Source organism: Mesoplodon bidens (genome assembly GCF_964165515.1).
Source record: "Mesoplodon bidens genome assembly, chromosome: 4".
Taxonomy (NCBI): Eukaryota; Metazoa; Chordata; class Mammalia; order Artiodactyla; family Ziphiidae; genus Mesoplodon; species Mesoplodon bidens.
In genome coordinates this window covers 27,439,750-27,455,659 of record NC_138160.1, presented here as the reverse complement: position 1 = coordinate 27,455,659, position 15,910 = coordinate 27,439,750, and the positions used below count along the sequence as shown (strand labels likewise).

Genomic DNA, 15,910 nt, shown 5'->3' with positions numbered 1-15,910 from the left:
CTGGACCTTCTGACTTAAATTTTAATACGTGCACTGAGCACCTCCCGTGTACAGAGCTCTACGCCTCTGCCTTCTAGAAGTTTACAACTTACTGAGTTTGAGAGAGCAGGCCTAAGGGTGTTCTTGAAAAAGATCTAATTAACAACGGCAGAATAGAGTACTAAGTAACTGGTGAAAAGGAGGGATAAAGATTGGGAGGCTGAGAGGTGCAAGTGCCCCGGGCCCGACTGCACCAATCCCAGAGTTGCGTAAAATGAAATGGGAATTTTTAGCAGGCGAGGCTGAGCTGTCCCTCACTCCCCGAAGGACCGCTGAGTGGCACCTCTGAAATCTCATTCTCTAGCTGCTCTTCCTAGGACTCGCATGTGTACTGTTATCACCCTTCACACGCAAGAAGGAAGATTCTCTTAAAAAATGAAACTTGTTTTGAACGGTGATAGCACAAGAAAGACGACTATAAACATCTGTTTCTTCTGAACCCATGTGTTCCCATCGTTCAGGCTTGTTTCCTGGAGAAGAAGTAGGAGCACAGTGTACGCGTGGCTCTGTAGCGCTTCGTGACCCCGGGGTCCGGAGGAGAGTTTAACATGCAAACACCTCCCTACGTAGAATTCGTTCTGAAGTTTCTGTAAACCCACTACTACCGGCACCATTGTCCTCGTGGACATTTTAAAATAGCACCTTGAGTCACACTTCTTTGTGTACAGTGGAAACCACAGGGATGTAGACCTTGACTTTTAGGACCTTTAAACTCTAAGACAAATGCATGGACGTAGACGTATGTTTTTATTTGCTATGAGTCATTTACGGTGAACGAGGATGTGAGCAGAATTTTCATCGTGTGGGTTTTGTACCGTGCACTCCAGGGTTGGGCACATGGCTTATACTTACCGTGGAGAGTTTTTCCTCTAGGCTAGGCAGAAAGAAGCAGGCCCCTCTGTGCTCCCAGACAGAAATGCAAAGAGCCGTAGAGCTGAGAATCAGAGCATTTTGGTGCAATCCAGGAATGCTGCCCTTTCTCTGAAGCAGAGGTAGTGGAGGAAAGGTGGCTGAGAAGCAGTTTTGCCTTGGAACAATGAGTTCAGTGATGGAGACCCTGACACACCAGCTGGAAGGGTTTTGAACTTGGTCTGTGGAGCCCGGCAAGTGCCATGATGTATATGATTGTGCCCTCCTCGTGTAGCACATTTGGACCCCGCATTCTGACGGTGGGTTTGCCATTGCTGCATTTATTCATCAGCAGCAAATCCATCTTTAGTGCCAGTGTGTGCTGGAACCGGTGCCAGCCAGGCTAGAAGCTATTTGTCTCTCAATCTGAAAACATTACCTTTCTTTCCCCACTGGCCCCGGCCTACCGAGAATTAGAGCTTGACCGTCCGTGGTAGGCGCTGGTGTTGAGGCCCCTGCTGTTTCCTGTGCCTGTGCGGGCCCTCTGGGCTCTTTAACACTTGGTGCCCTCCTTCCTCTCCGCGCTGCTGCCGGGCACCCCCGCCCCAGAGGAGAACGCTTCCGATCTCTGCTGCCTCGTTTCCTCTCTGGTGCAAGTGATGATGGACCCCCACTGTCGAACCAGGTTCGGTTTCCAGAGCCTTGTCCAGAAGGAGTGGATCGTGGGCGGGCACTGCTTCCTGGACCGCTGCAACCATCTACGTCAGAGTGACAAGGAGGAGGTGAGTGTCCCCATCACAGACCCGGCAGCCACGGGGAAGCAGAGCCCCGTCTCTTCATTCATCCGTCTTCCGACCGAGGGCTCCTGCCTGCAAAGTGCACACCTCTTAGGGGCTGGTCAGGAAGGCTGAGGTCAGTGCACTGCTGGATGCCTTTCAGTGCTTGAAACACTATTGAAACTCTTCCCAGGGGAAAGGGGTGTTTACTAACAGGTGTGTTCAGAGTCTTCTCTTCTAAATTGTGTACCCCAGGGGGCTATTATATTTCATGGTGGAAGTAATACTGATTTGTAAAACTTAAATAAAAATGAACTCAGTGAGAGAGATTCCCACAGTTTCTGATAATTTAGTCTTTGCAAAAAAAAATGAACATTTAGGGTACAAGTTTCCTACAGAAAATGCATAATAACACAAAGTAAATTTTCCTTGCAATAAACCCTTTCAAAATAAAGCACAGGGTTATGTGAATGCTATCCAGTACCAGGGCCTTCGCCATGGTAGCTGCAGGTCTGGGCCTCTGAATTCAAGCACTGGAGAGTTAGCGTTACAGTTCAATTAGTGAAAATGAGCCCCCCAGGTTGGGGTGTACTTGTCTAGGTTACAGCGGTGCAAACTCCTTTGGCTGCATTATTAACGACTGTGGAAAGAAAAATGAAAACAGGTGAACTTTAATTAGATCACCTGCAGAGCTAACGTATGCTAGCAGGACGACTGGTGGTTTTTCTTACCCCAGATAATAAGCACGTCTGTCTGCGGTGCTGGACAGCTTGACACAGCGGCTGTGGAAACGGAGACGTGGCTCTTGCCCATAAGGGCTTGGTGTGTCCTGGGAGACCCAGCCCCCTCTCACTAGGCCTGCAGTTTCTTTCAGGCCTGTTCTGTACTCATCCGTGTCCCATTGGGCTGAATGGACATCACCATCTTTCAGTCTTGAAAGGGACCTTGCGTTTCTGAGATACTAATTTGAAAGGTTAATGGGACTCAAATAACATGGCGGGCAGAAAGAGCTGATACTGTGTGGGGAAGAGTGTGCTTTTTTTTTTTTTTTTTTTTTTTGACGGTACGCGGGCCCCTCACTGTTGTGGCCTCTCCCGTTGCGGAGCACAGGCTCCGGACGCGCAGGCTCAGCGGCCACGGCGCATGGGCCCAGCCACTCCGCAGCATGTGGGATCTTCCCGGACCGGGGCACGAACCCGCGTCCCCTGCATCGGCAGGCGGACTCTCAACCACTGCGCCACCAGGGAAGCCCCCAGTGTGCTTTTGTATATCTCGTATAGTTTGTATATCTTGAGAAAAGGGGGACTGACAGGCACCGTGTCTAGTGGGGCAAGAGCCCGAGAGCAGATCAGGTCTGTTTACCCAGCGCTGGGAGGAGTCACCCATGCTCTGTGAGCCCATTTCCCTGACTGTACAATGAGGTCCAAACATTTTACGCTCTATTTAAGTACGCTCTTGAACATAAAATGAGGTGTGAAATAAAGTTGCCCATGTAGACCTTTCTTTTCATCTCAACACTAACATACTGGAGTTTTGATAGAAAACTGGGTGGTCTGCTTTGTGATGCAATTGACGCAGCACTGGACTTTGATTCAAGAGCTGGCTTCCCAGCTCCCGCCTCTCAGGAGCTGCGTGTGAGACCTTGGCCAAGCTCGGGAAGGGAGAGACCGTGACGTGGCCTGTCTTGTCCACCTGACAGGGTCACTGGTGATTGGAGGAGGAGCACTTGGGGATGACAAGGCGCCCTCGAAAACTCTCATCTCTGCTATTAGAGGACTTGCCTCTGAAGCTAATAAAAGAGGCCATTGGTTAAAAAACGTGCATTTGTGAAAAATGTTAGAAACTCATTTTTGCTGCTGCCGCCTTCTCTCCCATCCTCTTTCTCTTCTGGGTCCTCATTGTCAGGGGCGTGGAGAAGGGAGTATCCACGATATTTGAAGTAATTGAGTAGTATTTCTTGGTAATACAGTGCTACTAATGAGAAGAGTGGAATTCTTCTGTGGGGAACAGCATTTCATTTGTTGAGGTTCAGAGCTAGTGTTCCCTGTTACCAGGATCAGTTGCAAGTGCTCATCTGTCAGTGCTGATTGACAAGGAGATTTTTACATCATCTCAGGAATGTCTTTCACGCAGAGAGGTCCTGCCAAGTCCTGATGTTAATCCACGGGTGTGTGGTTTCAGTTGACCAGATTTATCGCCGGGAATGGGATGGAGTTGAGAATGTGAATCGCCCGGAATGCGTTTCCCAGAGAATATAGTGCCCGGGAGAGGTTATTGCCCAGCTGTCGAGGTGGCTGCCCCGAACCCAGGACCGCTGGCGCCCCTCAGTCACGTGTATCTCGTTTTCACGTAGGTTCCCGTGTTCCTGCTCTTCTTAGACTGTGTCTGGCAGCTGGTGCACCAGCATCCCCCGGCGTTTGAGTTCACGGAGACGTACCTGACCGTTTTGTCAGATAGCCTGTACATACCTATCTTCAGCACCTTCTTCTTCAACTCGCCTCATCAAAAAGATACCAACATGGTAAGAGTCCCTCTTAGGAACCTGTGTATTGAAGAAGCCATGTCTCACAAGTAGGGTGCGAGAAGATTGATGATAAAAATGATAATTTTGTGACACTGATTACATGCTGGGCCCTGTTCTGAGTGCTTTCCGGGTATTGATATTTAATCCTCCAGCACCCTGTGGGTCTGAATTATTATGATCCCTCTGAGGAGCTGAGGCACTGAGGCAGTGAGTAACTCGCCCCGGGTCACATGGTAAATACTGGAGCCGGGAGCAAGTGTCAGAGCCAGGAATGAAGCAGATGAAAAGTTGCCTTTGTGAACAGGTCAGATGCCTTCTCTTCCACTTGCCCGACGCCTGGAGTGCCTCTGAGGAGAGCGGTGGCGGAGCAGGGAAGCTAGGCTTTCACTTTCCGTCTTAAACGTCTTCAGTCTCCCTTGAGGCCGCGCTCCCAGGCCCTTAAGTCTGCACCATCGCTGCTCTGACCAGCCCTCTGGGGGCCTCGGGGTTTGCTGGAGCTGGCCCTCCAGGGGGATTTTACCATATCCCACAGGGAGTGGGAAACAGAACCCCAGGCTTCACTCACACAGCCTCGCTGCTCACCAGCTTCGTGACCTCAGGCGGTCACTTCCATTTTCTGAGCCTCAGTTTCCCCAAAGGTGAATTGGAAAAATAGGAGTGACCTCACAAGGGTGCTGTCCTGGGAGGCCGCGGCTGGCACGCGGCCCACTGGAAGCGGCGCGTCCTGCCCCTCCCCACGCAAAGCCGTCAGTGCGGTGAGCAGCCATGGGAAGGCCGGCTCTCAGGGCAGGCGGGGCGCGCCGTCCTGGGGCCCGTCTCCCAGCGCTGTGTTTGCTTTCCTCAGCCCCGCTGGAAGCGCCGTGACCTGTGCTTGTTTTGGCAGGGCAGGGAAAGCCAGGGTGCACAAAGCAAGCCTTTGAATCTCCTCACCGTGTGGGATTGGTCTGTGCAGTTTGAACCCAAAGCCCAGACGTTGCTCAAAAACCCTCTTTACGTGGAAAAGCCAAAACTGGACAAAGGCCAGCGGAAAGGAACGCATTTCAAAGTAAGATGTGCACATGTCTAACCCCCTTCGTCTGCGCAGAGATCCCCATGTCTGTAAGGATGAGAGTTACACGGACACAGTCTGCAGAGTCGAGATCGTGACGGGCAGATTGTCAGGGCCCCTGAGAATCCTTTGCCTTCAGCAGGCCGGCGTCTGTCCTGATGAGACGTGGCCATTAGCTGAGTGTCGCCGGGGCTGCTGCGTGGAATCGAGCGTCTCGCCCCTGCCCGCGTGCGGTTGGTAGAGTAGGGGGGACGGCGATCACGGGGTGGGCTCTGCGCTGTCTGTACCAGTTCACATCTTCAATAGCCAGGCCTCTCTTCACGCTAACAATGGTGTTTGCGACTAACGTGTTCTGTCAGGGGCCACAAAGTCTCTGGCACAACTCCCCGCATGCTGTTGGAGCTCGAAAACAGCCACAGACGCCCCGTAAGCAGACAGGCCTGGCTGTGTTCCAGTATTTACAAAAGCAGGCACCAGGCCAGATTGGGCCCGCGGGCTGTTGTTTGCAGACCTGGGCTGAAAACGACAGGCATCAAATTATTTGGGCCTCCCTTCAGATATTTGTTCCTGACCTTACTAGTTATTAACCCTGACGTTCCCTGGGTGATGCGTGATTTACATGGCATTTCCCGTTCAGTCTCCTGACCTGGACCCCCTGCCAGCACCCCCCCCCGACCCCATGAAAGGGAGAGCGGGGTGGCCAGTCACAAGTCGGTGCGCGTCACTGCCTTCTCCACCGCCATCCTTGTGATCCCGCCATCCCACGGGGCTCCTGGGAGCCCAGCCCGTCCTGCTGTGGGAGGTGGCTCCGTTCTAAAGGGGCTTGGGGACCCAGGTGAGCCAAAGCCAGCACTCACAGAAGGCACAGCTGCTGGATAACTTAGAGCTGATGCTTCGCCCTTCAAGGGTCCTCAGGCCCAGGCTGGGTGTTTGCCCTCCTGGCTCAACCTCTTTCCTGTCTGTCGGGCCAGAACTGCCCTGCGCTCCAGAACAGTTTGGCCGGAGGTCAGTTTTTGTCGGCGTGCTGTGCCCCCTGGTGGCTGCACACACACTTCCCGCCCGGTCAGGATTGCAGAGCTGCCCCAGGCAGGAGGGGTAAGGGCCCTCAGAGACGGAAGGGAGGAAATAAAAGCTCCACCCGGTAAGACTAGAGTCCATTTCTCTGCCCAGGCCCCATTGTTCTAAGTGTCCCTTCTCCTCGTAGACGGGAGCGGAGGGCCTAGGTTCCAGGAGCTGGCCAGTGGGAGAGGCTTCAGCTGCAGGGTTGGGGCATCTCAGCTTGTACTAGCTAATGCAGAGCTGGCGCTGGGCCAACGAGGACCTGTGAAGCCGTTTGGTGAGGCATCTGGGCGTCAGGCTTGGGGCCTCTTGTTGAGTGGACAGGTGGCCTTGGAGTAGTTCTGTAGAGACCAAAGAGCCGTGGCCGACCAGCACGATGCACTGCCCTGGGAATTACCACTCGTGACCATGGGGTCCACTCAGGTGTGGGGTCCCAGCCTCAGTCCTAGGCCTTGACCAGGCTCCGGGGGCACAGTGCTGCTCACACCTGGCCCGTCTGGAACGCTCCATTCACTTAGGGCTTCAGAGAGGGGCTTGCAAGACAAGGAGAGCTCTGTTAAGAGTCCGGGCTCTGGAGCCAGACTGTGGTCGTGAAACCACGTCTGGCACTTGGTAGCTGGGGCCTTTGCAGTTACTTAACCTCTGTGCCTTAGTTTTCTCATCTGTAAAATGGGGCAGTAATAGTGACTTCGAGAACTGGGTAAGTGGTTGCACGTTAAGCGCTGAGCACAGAACCCGGCAGGCAGTGAACACTCTGTGGCTGTTAGGTTCCACCTGCTTCCCCTGATGCCTGACTCACCTGGATCACTGGGGAGAAGAGGCCGGCCCCCGACTCCTGGCCTTTGGCTCTCCTGCCCCCAGATGGAAAGTCAAAAATCCTGGTCATCTCTGACTTGGGGTATTGTGAATGGTTTTGCTCTCTACTTTGTATTTTTATTGTTGTTCTACATTCCATAATAAGGAAATGTTTTTTATAAGGAAGAACGACTGGCAGGAACGTGTTGGAGAGTTAGGAGGCCAGCCCCAGCATAAAACTGTTACCTAGTCTGATCTCAAATGGACGCCTCAGGAGCAAAAGAGCTGGAGAGAAACAGCTTCTCCTTAGAGTTTTACCTTCTCCTTTGGGCACCAGGGATCCCTTGTAACCGTCTTTACCACCTTCACAACCCTTTCGCAGTGCATCCCCAAACACGGCCCCTTGCTTTGGCTGCAGGGAGAATTACCGAGGAGGGCAAAACTATAAATGCTCTCACATTTTCTACTCCGTGCAGCTCATCAGACAAGAACATCCAGCCCGCTTAGCCAGTCCTCAAGTTTCTCTTGCTCCTGTCTGTCTCTTTGTCCAGAATCTTTTTGACTTAGGCTTGACCTCCCACTGGATGTCCAATAGCCTACAAGTTAAGCCTACAAATTATTCCATTGGAGTGACAGGCTCTTCAGGTTGTCAGCACCACTTCCTCACAGGTGTTCAGAATATTGTAAAAGCGAACACCCTAAAATTCTCAAAGAAGAAACGTTTTGCTCCTTTCAAAAATGAATAGGCCTCATCCCCAAACTCCCCTAAATCATCCTCACCCTATCTCAGCTTAAGCTTGTCCTTCACAAGAACTTAACGCCCCGCACCTGGTTTCACCCATTTGTTTATACAGCCAGTGTGCATCCGCCACGTGCATTGTGGCATAAACAAGAATCCCCTGCCCGCCCGCCGCTGCTTTCTCTCTGCGTGTGATAGCGTTGCAGTGAACTTACGTTCACGGGGCAGTTCTGATGTCTCATGACTTGTGTTAAAGCAGGATGCTGCCTTGATGGGAACAGCTATCACCGTGCTGTCCGGCTAACCAGAGATTTTTATTTGTGTTTTCTTTCTCTCAAAGCATCAACGACAACTTTCTTTGCCACTCACCCAATCTAAATCATCTCCCAAAAGAGGATTTTTCAGGGAAGAAACAGATCATTTAATTAAAAACCTTCTGGGCAAGAGAATTAGCAAACTGATTAATTCCTCTGAGGAGCTGCAGGACAACTTCCGGGAGTTCTACGACAGCTGGCGCAGCAAGCCCCCGAACTACCACGGGCTGCTGTTGCCACACGTCGAGGGGCCGGAGATCAAAGTGTGGGCCCAGCGCTACTTGCGGTGGATTCCGGAGGCCCAAATCCTGGGTGGTGGCAGAGTGGCCACCCTGAGCAAACTCTTGGAGATGATGGAGGAAGTCCAGCGCCTACAGGAGAAAATCGAGGAGAGACACCACAGCCAGGAGGCCCTCCAGGCAGAGGCTGCCTCGCTGCTGAGGACCTCGGCCCGCCTGTCCTCCTTGTTCCCTTTTGCGCTGCTGCAGCGCCATTCCTCCAAGCCAGTCCTGCCCACCAGCGGGTGGAAAGCTCTGGGAGATGAAGAAGACTTGGCCAAGCGAGAAGATGAGTTTGTGGATCTAGGGGATGTGTGACTGGTCTGCTCCGTGGCGCTGAGAGAGGAGTGTCACCGGCTGAGGCAGGAGCCAGACACGTCTGCTGTCTGCTTCGGGCCGTCACGCTGGAGCTGCCTGCTGGGAGGAAGCCTGGGCCTTCAGGAAAAGAGCTGGTCCTCATTTCCCACCCACCCCCCATGGTTCTGAAAGACTATGCAATTAAAACCATAGCTCTACTGTTATTAGTGGAAAGGAGTTACTGCTTGACCCATAATACAACTGTGGCCAGTGTCTTCTGCATTCGTATCATACAGACCCTGCGGTAGCTGGTTTACTACTTAGAAAGGGCCTTGGTAAGATGTGCTTGGACCCCATACTGTCTTCAGATCTTTGCTGTGCCAGCGTGATTTATCCACTCGTCGGGAGTAGTAAGCATCTCTCTAGCCCATCTCACTTGGGAACAAGTCCAGCTTTACCTGATGTGTGTGTGGCGAGTTGAGAGATTCAGATAGAGGTATTTAGATGTATGGCCTTCATTTCCAAACCTTAGCATCTTTCCTTTCTGCGTCCTCTTGCCACGCGTGTCACCATCCTGACATTACCGAGCATGGTCAGGCTGTGTCACTTTACGTGGGACAGGGGACTGGCTCGGGGCCCGGCAGCCCCGGGTCCCCCGCCTGCTCTGTACCACTCGCCACTGCCCCTGCACGCTCCCCACCTTGGTGCACGTGGTCCCAGGATCTTGCTGCTAAACCTGTTGGGCAAACTGGAGGACTCCCTTTGGTTTGCCCAGAGGAGCTTCCATTTTTCTGGAGGCGCGCAGTGTTTGAAAGCAGTTGCTTTGCCTTTTCCTGATAGCACGCCGGGGCTTCAAGCATCTGTGCCCGCCGTCCTCAAGACGGTTTCCCCAGATTCTGTTTCCTTATAGACCGATGAGTAGGATCACTGCTGAACGTAGCTTTCATAGGGAAGTGGTCAAGCAGAAATATCAGAACTGATGGTGATCACATAGTACCTCAGCGATTTAAAAAGCCATAGAAGAAACTTGACTATGCCTGGTAACCTTCCTGGATCTGCTGTCTAAATGATATATATTTTTTAAATGCAGGAAAGTACACTTTGTAAGGACCAGTTTTTTCATTCTCCATGGAACCCTGTTCAATTCCACAAAAGGAAGGGGAAAGAAATTATCTCACATTAGAATGTTTCCGATCGAAAGTTTGCCTTTTATATCCATTCGTTCTCCAGTGTAGATCCCAATTTGAATATTGCCTGTTCAGAAAAACTTTCAGTTGCTCAAGGGCAATAAGAAATTTTGAAACTATTGACAAAGAGGAGTTTCTCGGTTTGCACTGAATCGACTTTTGTACACACAAGAAATTGCTTTGCGGTCCTCCCCACGCCATGTTGGTGTGTTATAAGACAGTGGAGATTGAGGGGAGGGTAGGATTCATGCATCTGGGGCCAAACACATGCCCAGTCTTGGTTGCCTTAAGAGTCTCACTAGTAAGGTCAGTGTTGGGCTTGCAGTGGGGATTTTAAAATGACCCTAGTTCGTTGGCTACCTTCTTGTACGTTCTGTGGGCCTTCTTACACTAGCACTAACCGCCCTTCCCTGCCGCACTGCCTCCCAGGTACACTATGGAGCTGACTAGTTTTGTTACCATATTATAATGGGAATATTTATACAGTAGCCTCTTCAGTCTTAAGATCTTTGTAATTTTCATTCCAAAAATGCCTGGTGTGGTGCTTTACACTCATAAGGTATGGTTTAAAGGCACAAGGTCATGGCCCCTGTCATAGTGGTTGAATGTGCATTGAAATATTTTTCTATGATTTTTTTGTTTATAAAATTACGATAGAAAAGTAAGCTGTTGTAACATGTAAGGTCATGACAGTTTATGTATTTATATTTGAAATCAGATTTCTATAAAGTTGTATTTGTGTACAGGATTCTCAGTGGGTTTATATATTGTGACATTTTTATTCAAGATTGAGATGTGGATTATGCTTAACAGTAAAAGCTGAAATGAGACCATTTACTTCGTCAGAAATGCTGCACTGTGCACGTTTGGAAATGTACATTAACTTCCTGTATGTAATATCTTGAGTTTGTTTATACCTCCAAGTTTTTACACTGAAGATAAATTAGCTTTAATTACATTCAAAACTTTTTTAAAAAAAAGGGAATAAGCTGTTGGGCTAAATCTGTATAAATGTGCTTTTTATTTTCTGGATGTACAATGAGAGTTTATACTTGTATTTCACTGCATCATATCCGATTGCAGAAATTAAAGCACAATTTACAATACTGTATTTGGTGTGGTTGATATAACATGGAATAATTACTTTCATTTAGTCAGTGTGTGTGTGTCTGTGGGTGGTCGATTGGTTGGTGGGTGGGTGGGAAACCAATAACCAAATAAAGATCTGGAATTTCAGGAGGAGATAAAATACTGTGACACAAAATAAAATAGGACAGGAGCCCTACAGGGTAAGTAAAGGGGAAAGGTTTTTTTAATCCCTGAAATTAAATATCACTGCCTCTTTGCTTTTGTGGGGATATGTAAAATGATGATTCTGTTATTTTGTGGCTGGAGGGGATCTGAGTTCAGTTAAACCGTGAAAGAGAGAAGGCTTCGCTTTTCCTCCCAGAGAGGATAAGCACGCTGGCCTGGCTGTGATGGTGTGTACGAGTAGGATTTTCTTCCTCGTTCGCCAGTTTAGCGTTTACTAGATTGAGACCTGTGACTTGTGGTGGTTGGGAAGTTCCTCCGTCCTCTGCCCTTTCCTGCCCGTGGCCCTCTCCCTCTCCGTAGCCCTGCTCTGCTTGCCCTTCCCCTGCTGTCGGCCAGGCCCAGCCTCCTGGGTCGCAGAGCTGACTCTGAGCCATCCCTGGAGCTTCAGAAGCCCTCACTGCTGCCCCACTCCCTTCGGATGTGTCAGTTCTTTGACACTTGTATTAAACTCCCAAGTAGTTAGCAGTTCTGGCCCTGCAGGCGCGCCGACTCCAGTCCTGTTTTCCACATTTGTTAACCAGCTCTTGGACTTGGGATGACTCGGCTGTCTCTCTCTCCGGGTTTTACTTGTTCCTTGGTTTCCAGGTGAGGGTCGGGGAGGGACCGGAGGAGGGCAGGGGAGGGGAAGAGTGGGGCATTTTCCATCCAGCGTGAAACAGGACTGTGGGGAGAGGTGGCTCCTGTTGAGAACAGACTCCTGGCTCGCGTGCCTTCGTGTCACCTCCCGTCCTGGAAGGTGAGTCGAGGGGCACAGGGAGCCTGGACTCCAGCCTGTTTTCCCAGCCCCTCCAATGGTTGAGTCTGTGGTCGAGGTTGCTCAACACGAGAGGCTCCTCAGCTGTGCTTGTGCCCCCCCTGGGCTCTAGAGCATTGGTGGAGCCCGCCCTGGGGCAGGACCACTGCAGGGACAGGGCCTGTAGTGACGTGGACCCTTCCAGCAACCTCCCCCAAACACACATACGCTCTCTCGCCCTTAAGAATATTAGATGGGGATGGGAGACGCAAGACCCTGTTTGTGCCGTGGGCTCCGGTGTAACCAGGGATCGTCCAAGGCCTTGCACAGGAGGATGCTGACAACCAAGCTGGCCACCGGTAATACAAAATAACTGGTGAAATGTCATTTATATATTGAACAGGAAAGTAATTTGTTAGCGTGATGGTTCTGTATCTTTAAAAACACAGACATCGGGCTTCCCTGGTGGTGCAGTGGTTGAGAGTCCGCCTGCTGATGCAGGGGACACGGGTTCGCGCCCCGGTCCGGGAAGATCCCACATGCCGCGGAGCGGCTGGGCCCGTGAGCCATGGCCGCCGAGCCTGCGCGTCCGGAGCCTGTGCTCCGCAATGGGAGAGGCCACAACAGTGAGAGGCCCGCGTACCGCAAAAAAAAAAAAAAGAAAAAAAAAATACAGACATCTTGGTCTCTTTTGTGGTTCAGGCCCAGTTTCTTTTAAATTCTTTTATTTTTAATCCTCCTGTTACACCGTCTGCCTTTAGCAATTTAAGGATATGAAGTGTATAACCATATGGAAATATACACAGTAAGCTTTTGGCTTTCTTTTAGAAGAATCCAGTTTTGCTAGCCAGTCCAGCTTTTGTTAATGGTTTTTTTTTTTCTTTTAAATTTAAATTTGCATATTAGTTTTATGGAAGGCTGTGTGGCTTTTTTGTTTTTAGTCCCAGTCATTTTTCAAATGATCATCTTCACAGATGTTCGGGACCAGGCGAGCGCAGGGCTTGCTTATCGCCAGCGCTGAAAGGGCACAGCGCGTGCCATTCCTGGGCTGGGAAGGAATGCAGAGGGGCCACATTTCATCCCTCAGACTGACCTGAGGACCTCGGCCTGGAATGCACTGCGGTGCCTCAGGGAGAGTTGGACACAGCCCAAGCCAAACCACCTAGGATGAAAAGCAGTAGCTTGTCTGGGCTGAGGGTAGAGGTATGGGGGGACAGGGCTGGGCTGGGAAAGGGGCCCGAGGGCTTGTTCTGGAATGATGGTAGCATTCTACATCTTGATCAGCGTTTGGCTTGTACAGGTGTGTGCCAAAACTCGGTGAAAGTACATTTAATCTGTGTTTCACTGTATTTAAATTGACCATTAAAAGAAAACTAGGCAAATATTGAACTCTAGTTGATGATACTGCCATCAAATTATTTAGGGGGAAATGCTCTCTTGTCTGCATTTTACTTTGAATGGCACCAGCAGTAAGAGGGATTAATGGTTGGGTAGAGGGACGGACGTGGCTGGATATGTGATAAAGCAAGGATTAGCAAAATGTCAGTGATGTGATCTCGAGCTGGGTGAGCGGGAGTATGAGTATCCACAAACTTCCTTAAGGTTTGCTATGTTCGGAAGTTTTTACAATAAAATATTGGAAACATTTTAAAATAAACCCTTCAAGAATTAATTCTAAACAGATGGGGAAAAAAGTGTGTAGGAGTCTATCAGTCTTTTATGGGAGAAGAGAAACCCTATCCTTATCAAACTACCTGGCCACCAGGAGGATATAATGGAACTCAGAGAAGGGACCAGAACGTTCGTGTTCTCCCTCCCTTCCCTCCTTTGAGAATTTGGCAGAGAAAGATGACTGCGTCACAATTAGTAAGCAGTTAGTAGCTGTCAGAGTACCTGCCCCCTTTTTCTGTTTCCATTGTCTCTGTGCCGTCATTTTCTGTTGCCTGGATCATCATTCTAAACTCCATCTTCTCTGCTTTTGGTCCCTTCTCTCATGCTGCCCGTGAATCTTCCTAAAGTAGTCATGTGATTTTTTTTTTTTTCGGCTTGAAAATATGTAATAGGTGCATCCATTAGAACTCTGGGTTGCAATATCTTAATCCAAAAAGAGGGATTGTGTGTGTTTGAAGGTGTAAGTCAGAGATGCTGTTGGGTCTTGGTTCCTGAAGCCCATGTAGTCTTTTCCAAGTGTTCTTTGCTGCTCCTGCTCTGCACACCAGCTTTCTCGTCTTTCCAGTCGATGAAGTGGGATGAAACTCCCACAGTAACTCTGTTTTCAAGAGGCCAGTCAGATTGAACTGTAATCTTGGTTGTATTCCACATCCTGGGCAGAGAGTCTGGGCCAGCCAACTGTGGGGCAGGGTCTTCGTGTGGGGCTCGGGCCACTCCTACCACCTCTGAGTGTGCTGGGCACTTGCCTTCCCAGCACAGACTGTGACAGCTACTAACTGCTCACTGATTGTGATGCAGTCATCTTTCTCTGTCAAATTCTCAAATTTTGTCACATTAGGAGTGTCACAATTCTTTTTTTTTGAATTTATTTTTATACAGCAAGGCCTTATTAGTTATCCATTTTATACATATTAGGGGATACATGTCAATCCCAATCTCCCAATTCATCTCACAACCACTCCTCCCCCGCCACTTTCCCCCCTTGGTGTCCATATGTTTGTTCTCTACATCTGTGTTTCTATTTCTGCCTTGCAAACCGGTTCATCTGTACCATTTTTCTAGTATCCACATATATGCATTAATACACGATATTTGTTTTTCTCTTCCTGACTTACTTCACTCTGTTTGACAGCCTCTAGATCCATCCACATCTCTACAAATGACCCAATTTCGTTCCTTTTTATGGCTGAGTAATATTCATTGTATATATGTACCACATCTTCTTTATCATTCATCTGTCGATAGGCATTTAGGGTGCTTCCATGACCTGGCTATTGTAAATAGAGCTGCAATGAACATTGTGGTAATGTGTCTTTTTGAATTATGGTTTTCTCTGGGTATATGCCCAGTAGTGGGATTGCTGGGTCATATGGTAATTCTGTTTTTAGTTTTTTAAGGAACCTCCATACTCTTCTCCATAGTGGCTGTATCAATTTACTTTCCCACCAACAGTGCAAGAGGGTTCCCTTTTCTCCACACCCTCTCCAGCATTTGTTGTTTGTAGATTTTCTAATGATGCCCGTTCTAACTGGTGTGAGGTGATACCTCACTGTAGTTTTGATTTGCATTTCTCTAATAATTAGTGATGTTGAGCAGCTTTTCATGTGCTTCTTGGCCATCTGTATGTCTTCTTTAGAGAAATATCTATTTAGGTCTTCTGCCCATTTTTCGATTGGGTTGTTTGTCTTTTTAATATTGACCTGCATGAGCTGTTTATATATTTTGGAGATTAATCCTTTGTCTGTTGATTCATTTGAAAATATTTTCTCCCATTCTGAGGGTTGTCTTTTCTTCTTGTTTGTAGTTTCCTTTGCTTTGCAAAAGCTTTTAAGTTTCATTAGGTCCCATTTGTTTATTTTTGTTGTTATTTCCATTACTCTGTGAGGTGGGTCAAAAAAGATCTTGCTGTGATTTATGTCAAACAGTGTTCTTCCTATGTTTGCCTCTGAGGGTTTTATAGTGTCTGATCTTACATTTAGGTCTCTAATACATTTTGAGTTTATTTTTGTATATGGTGTTAGGAAGTGTTCTAATTTCATTCTTTTACACGTAGCTGTCCAGTTTTCCCAGCACCACTTATTGAAGATACTGTCTTTTCTCCATTGTATATCCTTGCCTCCTTTGTCATAGATTAGTTGACCATAGGTGCGTGGGTTTATCTCTGGGCTTTCCATCCTGTTCCATTGATCTATATTTCTGTTTTTGTGCCAGTACCATATTGTCTTGATTACTGTAGCTTTCTAGTATAGTCTGAAGTCAGGGAGTCTGATTCCTCCAGCTCCAAAAC

At 49.0% G+C, this 15,910-nt stretch overlaps 1 protein-coding gene across 1 annotated transcript in view; it reads left to right on the top strand.

The window, feature by feature from the left end:
- The window catches only part of MTMR12 (myotubularin related protein 12), a gene marked incomplete at its 5' end in the record, with an annotated part of 68,219 nt that extends 57,075 nt beyond the window's left edge, over nucleotides 1-11,144 (top strand). Inside the window, 4 exons of the mRNA XM_081233375.1 lie at nucleotides 1,498-1,670; nucleotides 4,018-4,185; nucleotides 5,072-5,233; nucleotides 8,170-11,144. Of these exons, the coding sequence (XP_081089501.1) occupies nucleotides 1,498-1,670; nucleotides 4,018-4,185; nucleotides 5,072-5,233; nucleotides 8,170-8,739 (1,073 nt within the window). The 3' untranslated portion in view covers nucleotides 8,740-11,144. The remainder of the gene's footprint in view (nucleotides 1-1,497; nucleotides 1,671-4,017; nucleotides 4,186-5,071; nucleotides 5,234-8,169) is intronic.
- Between the last annotated feature and the right edge of the window lie 4,766 nt (nucleotides 11,145-15,910).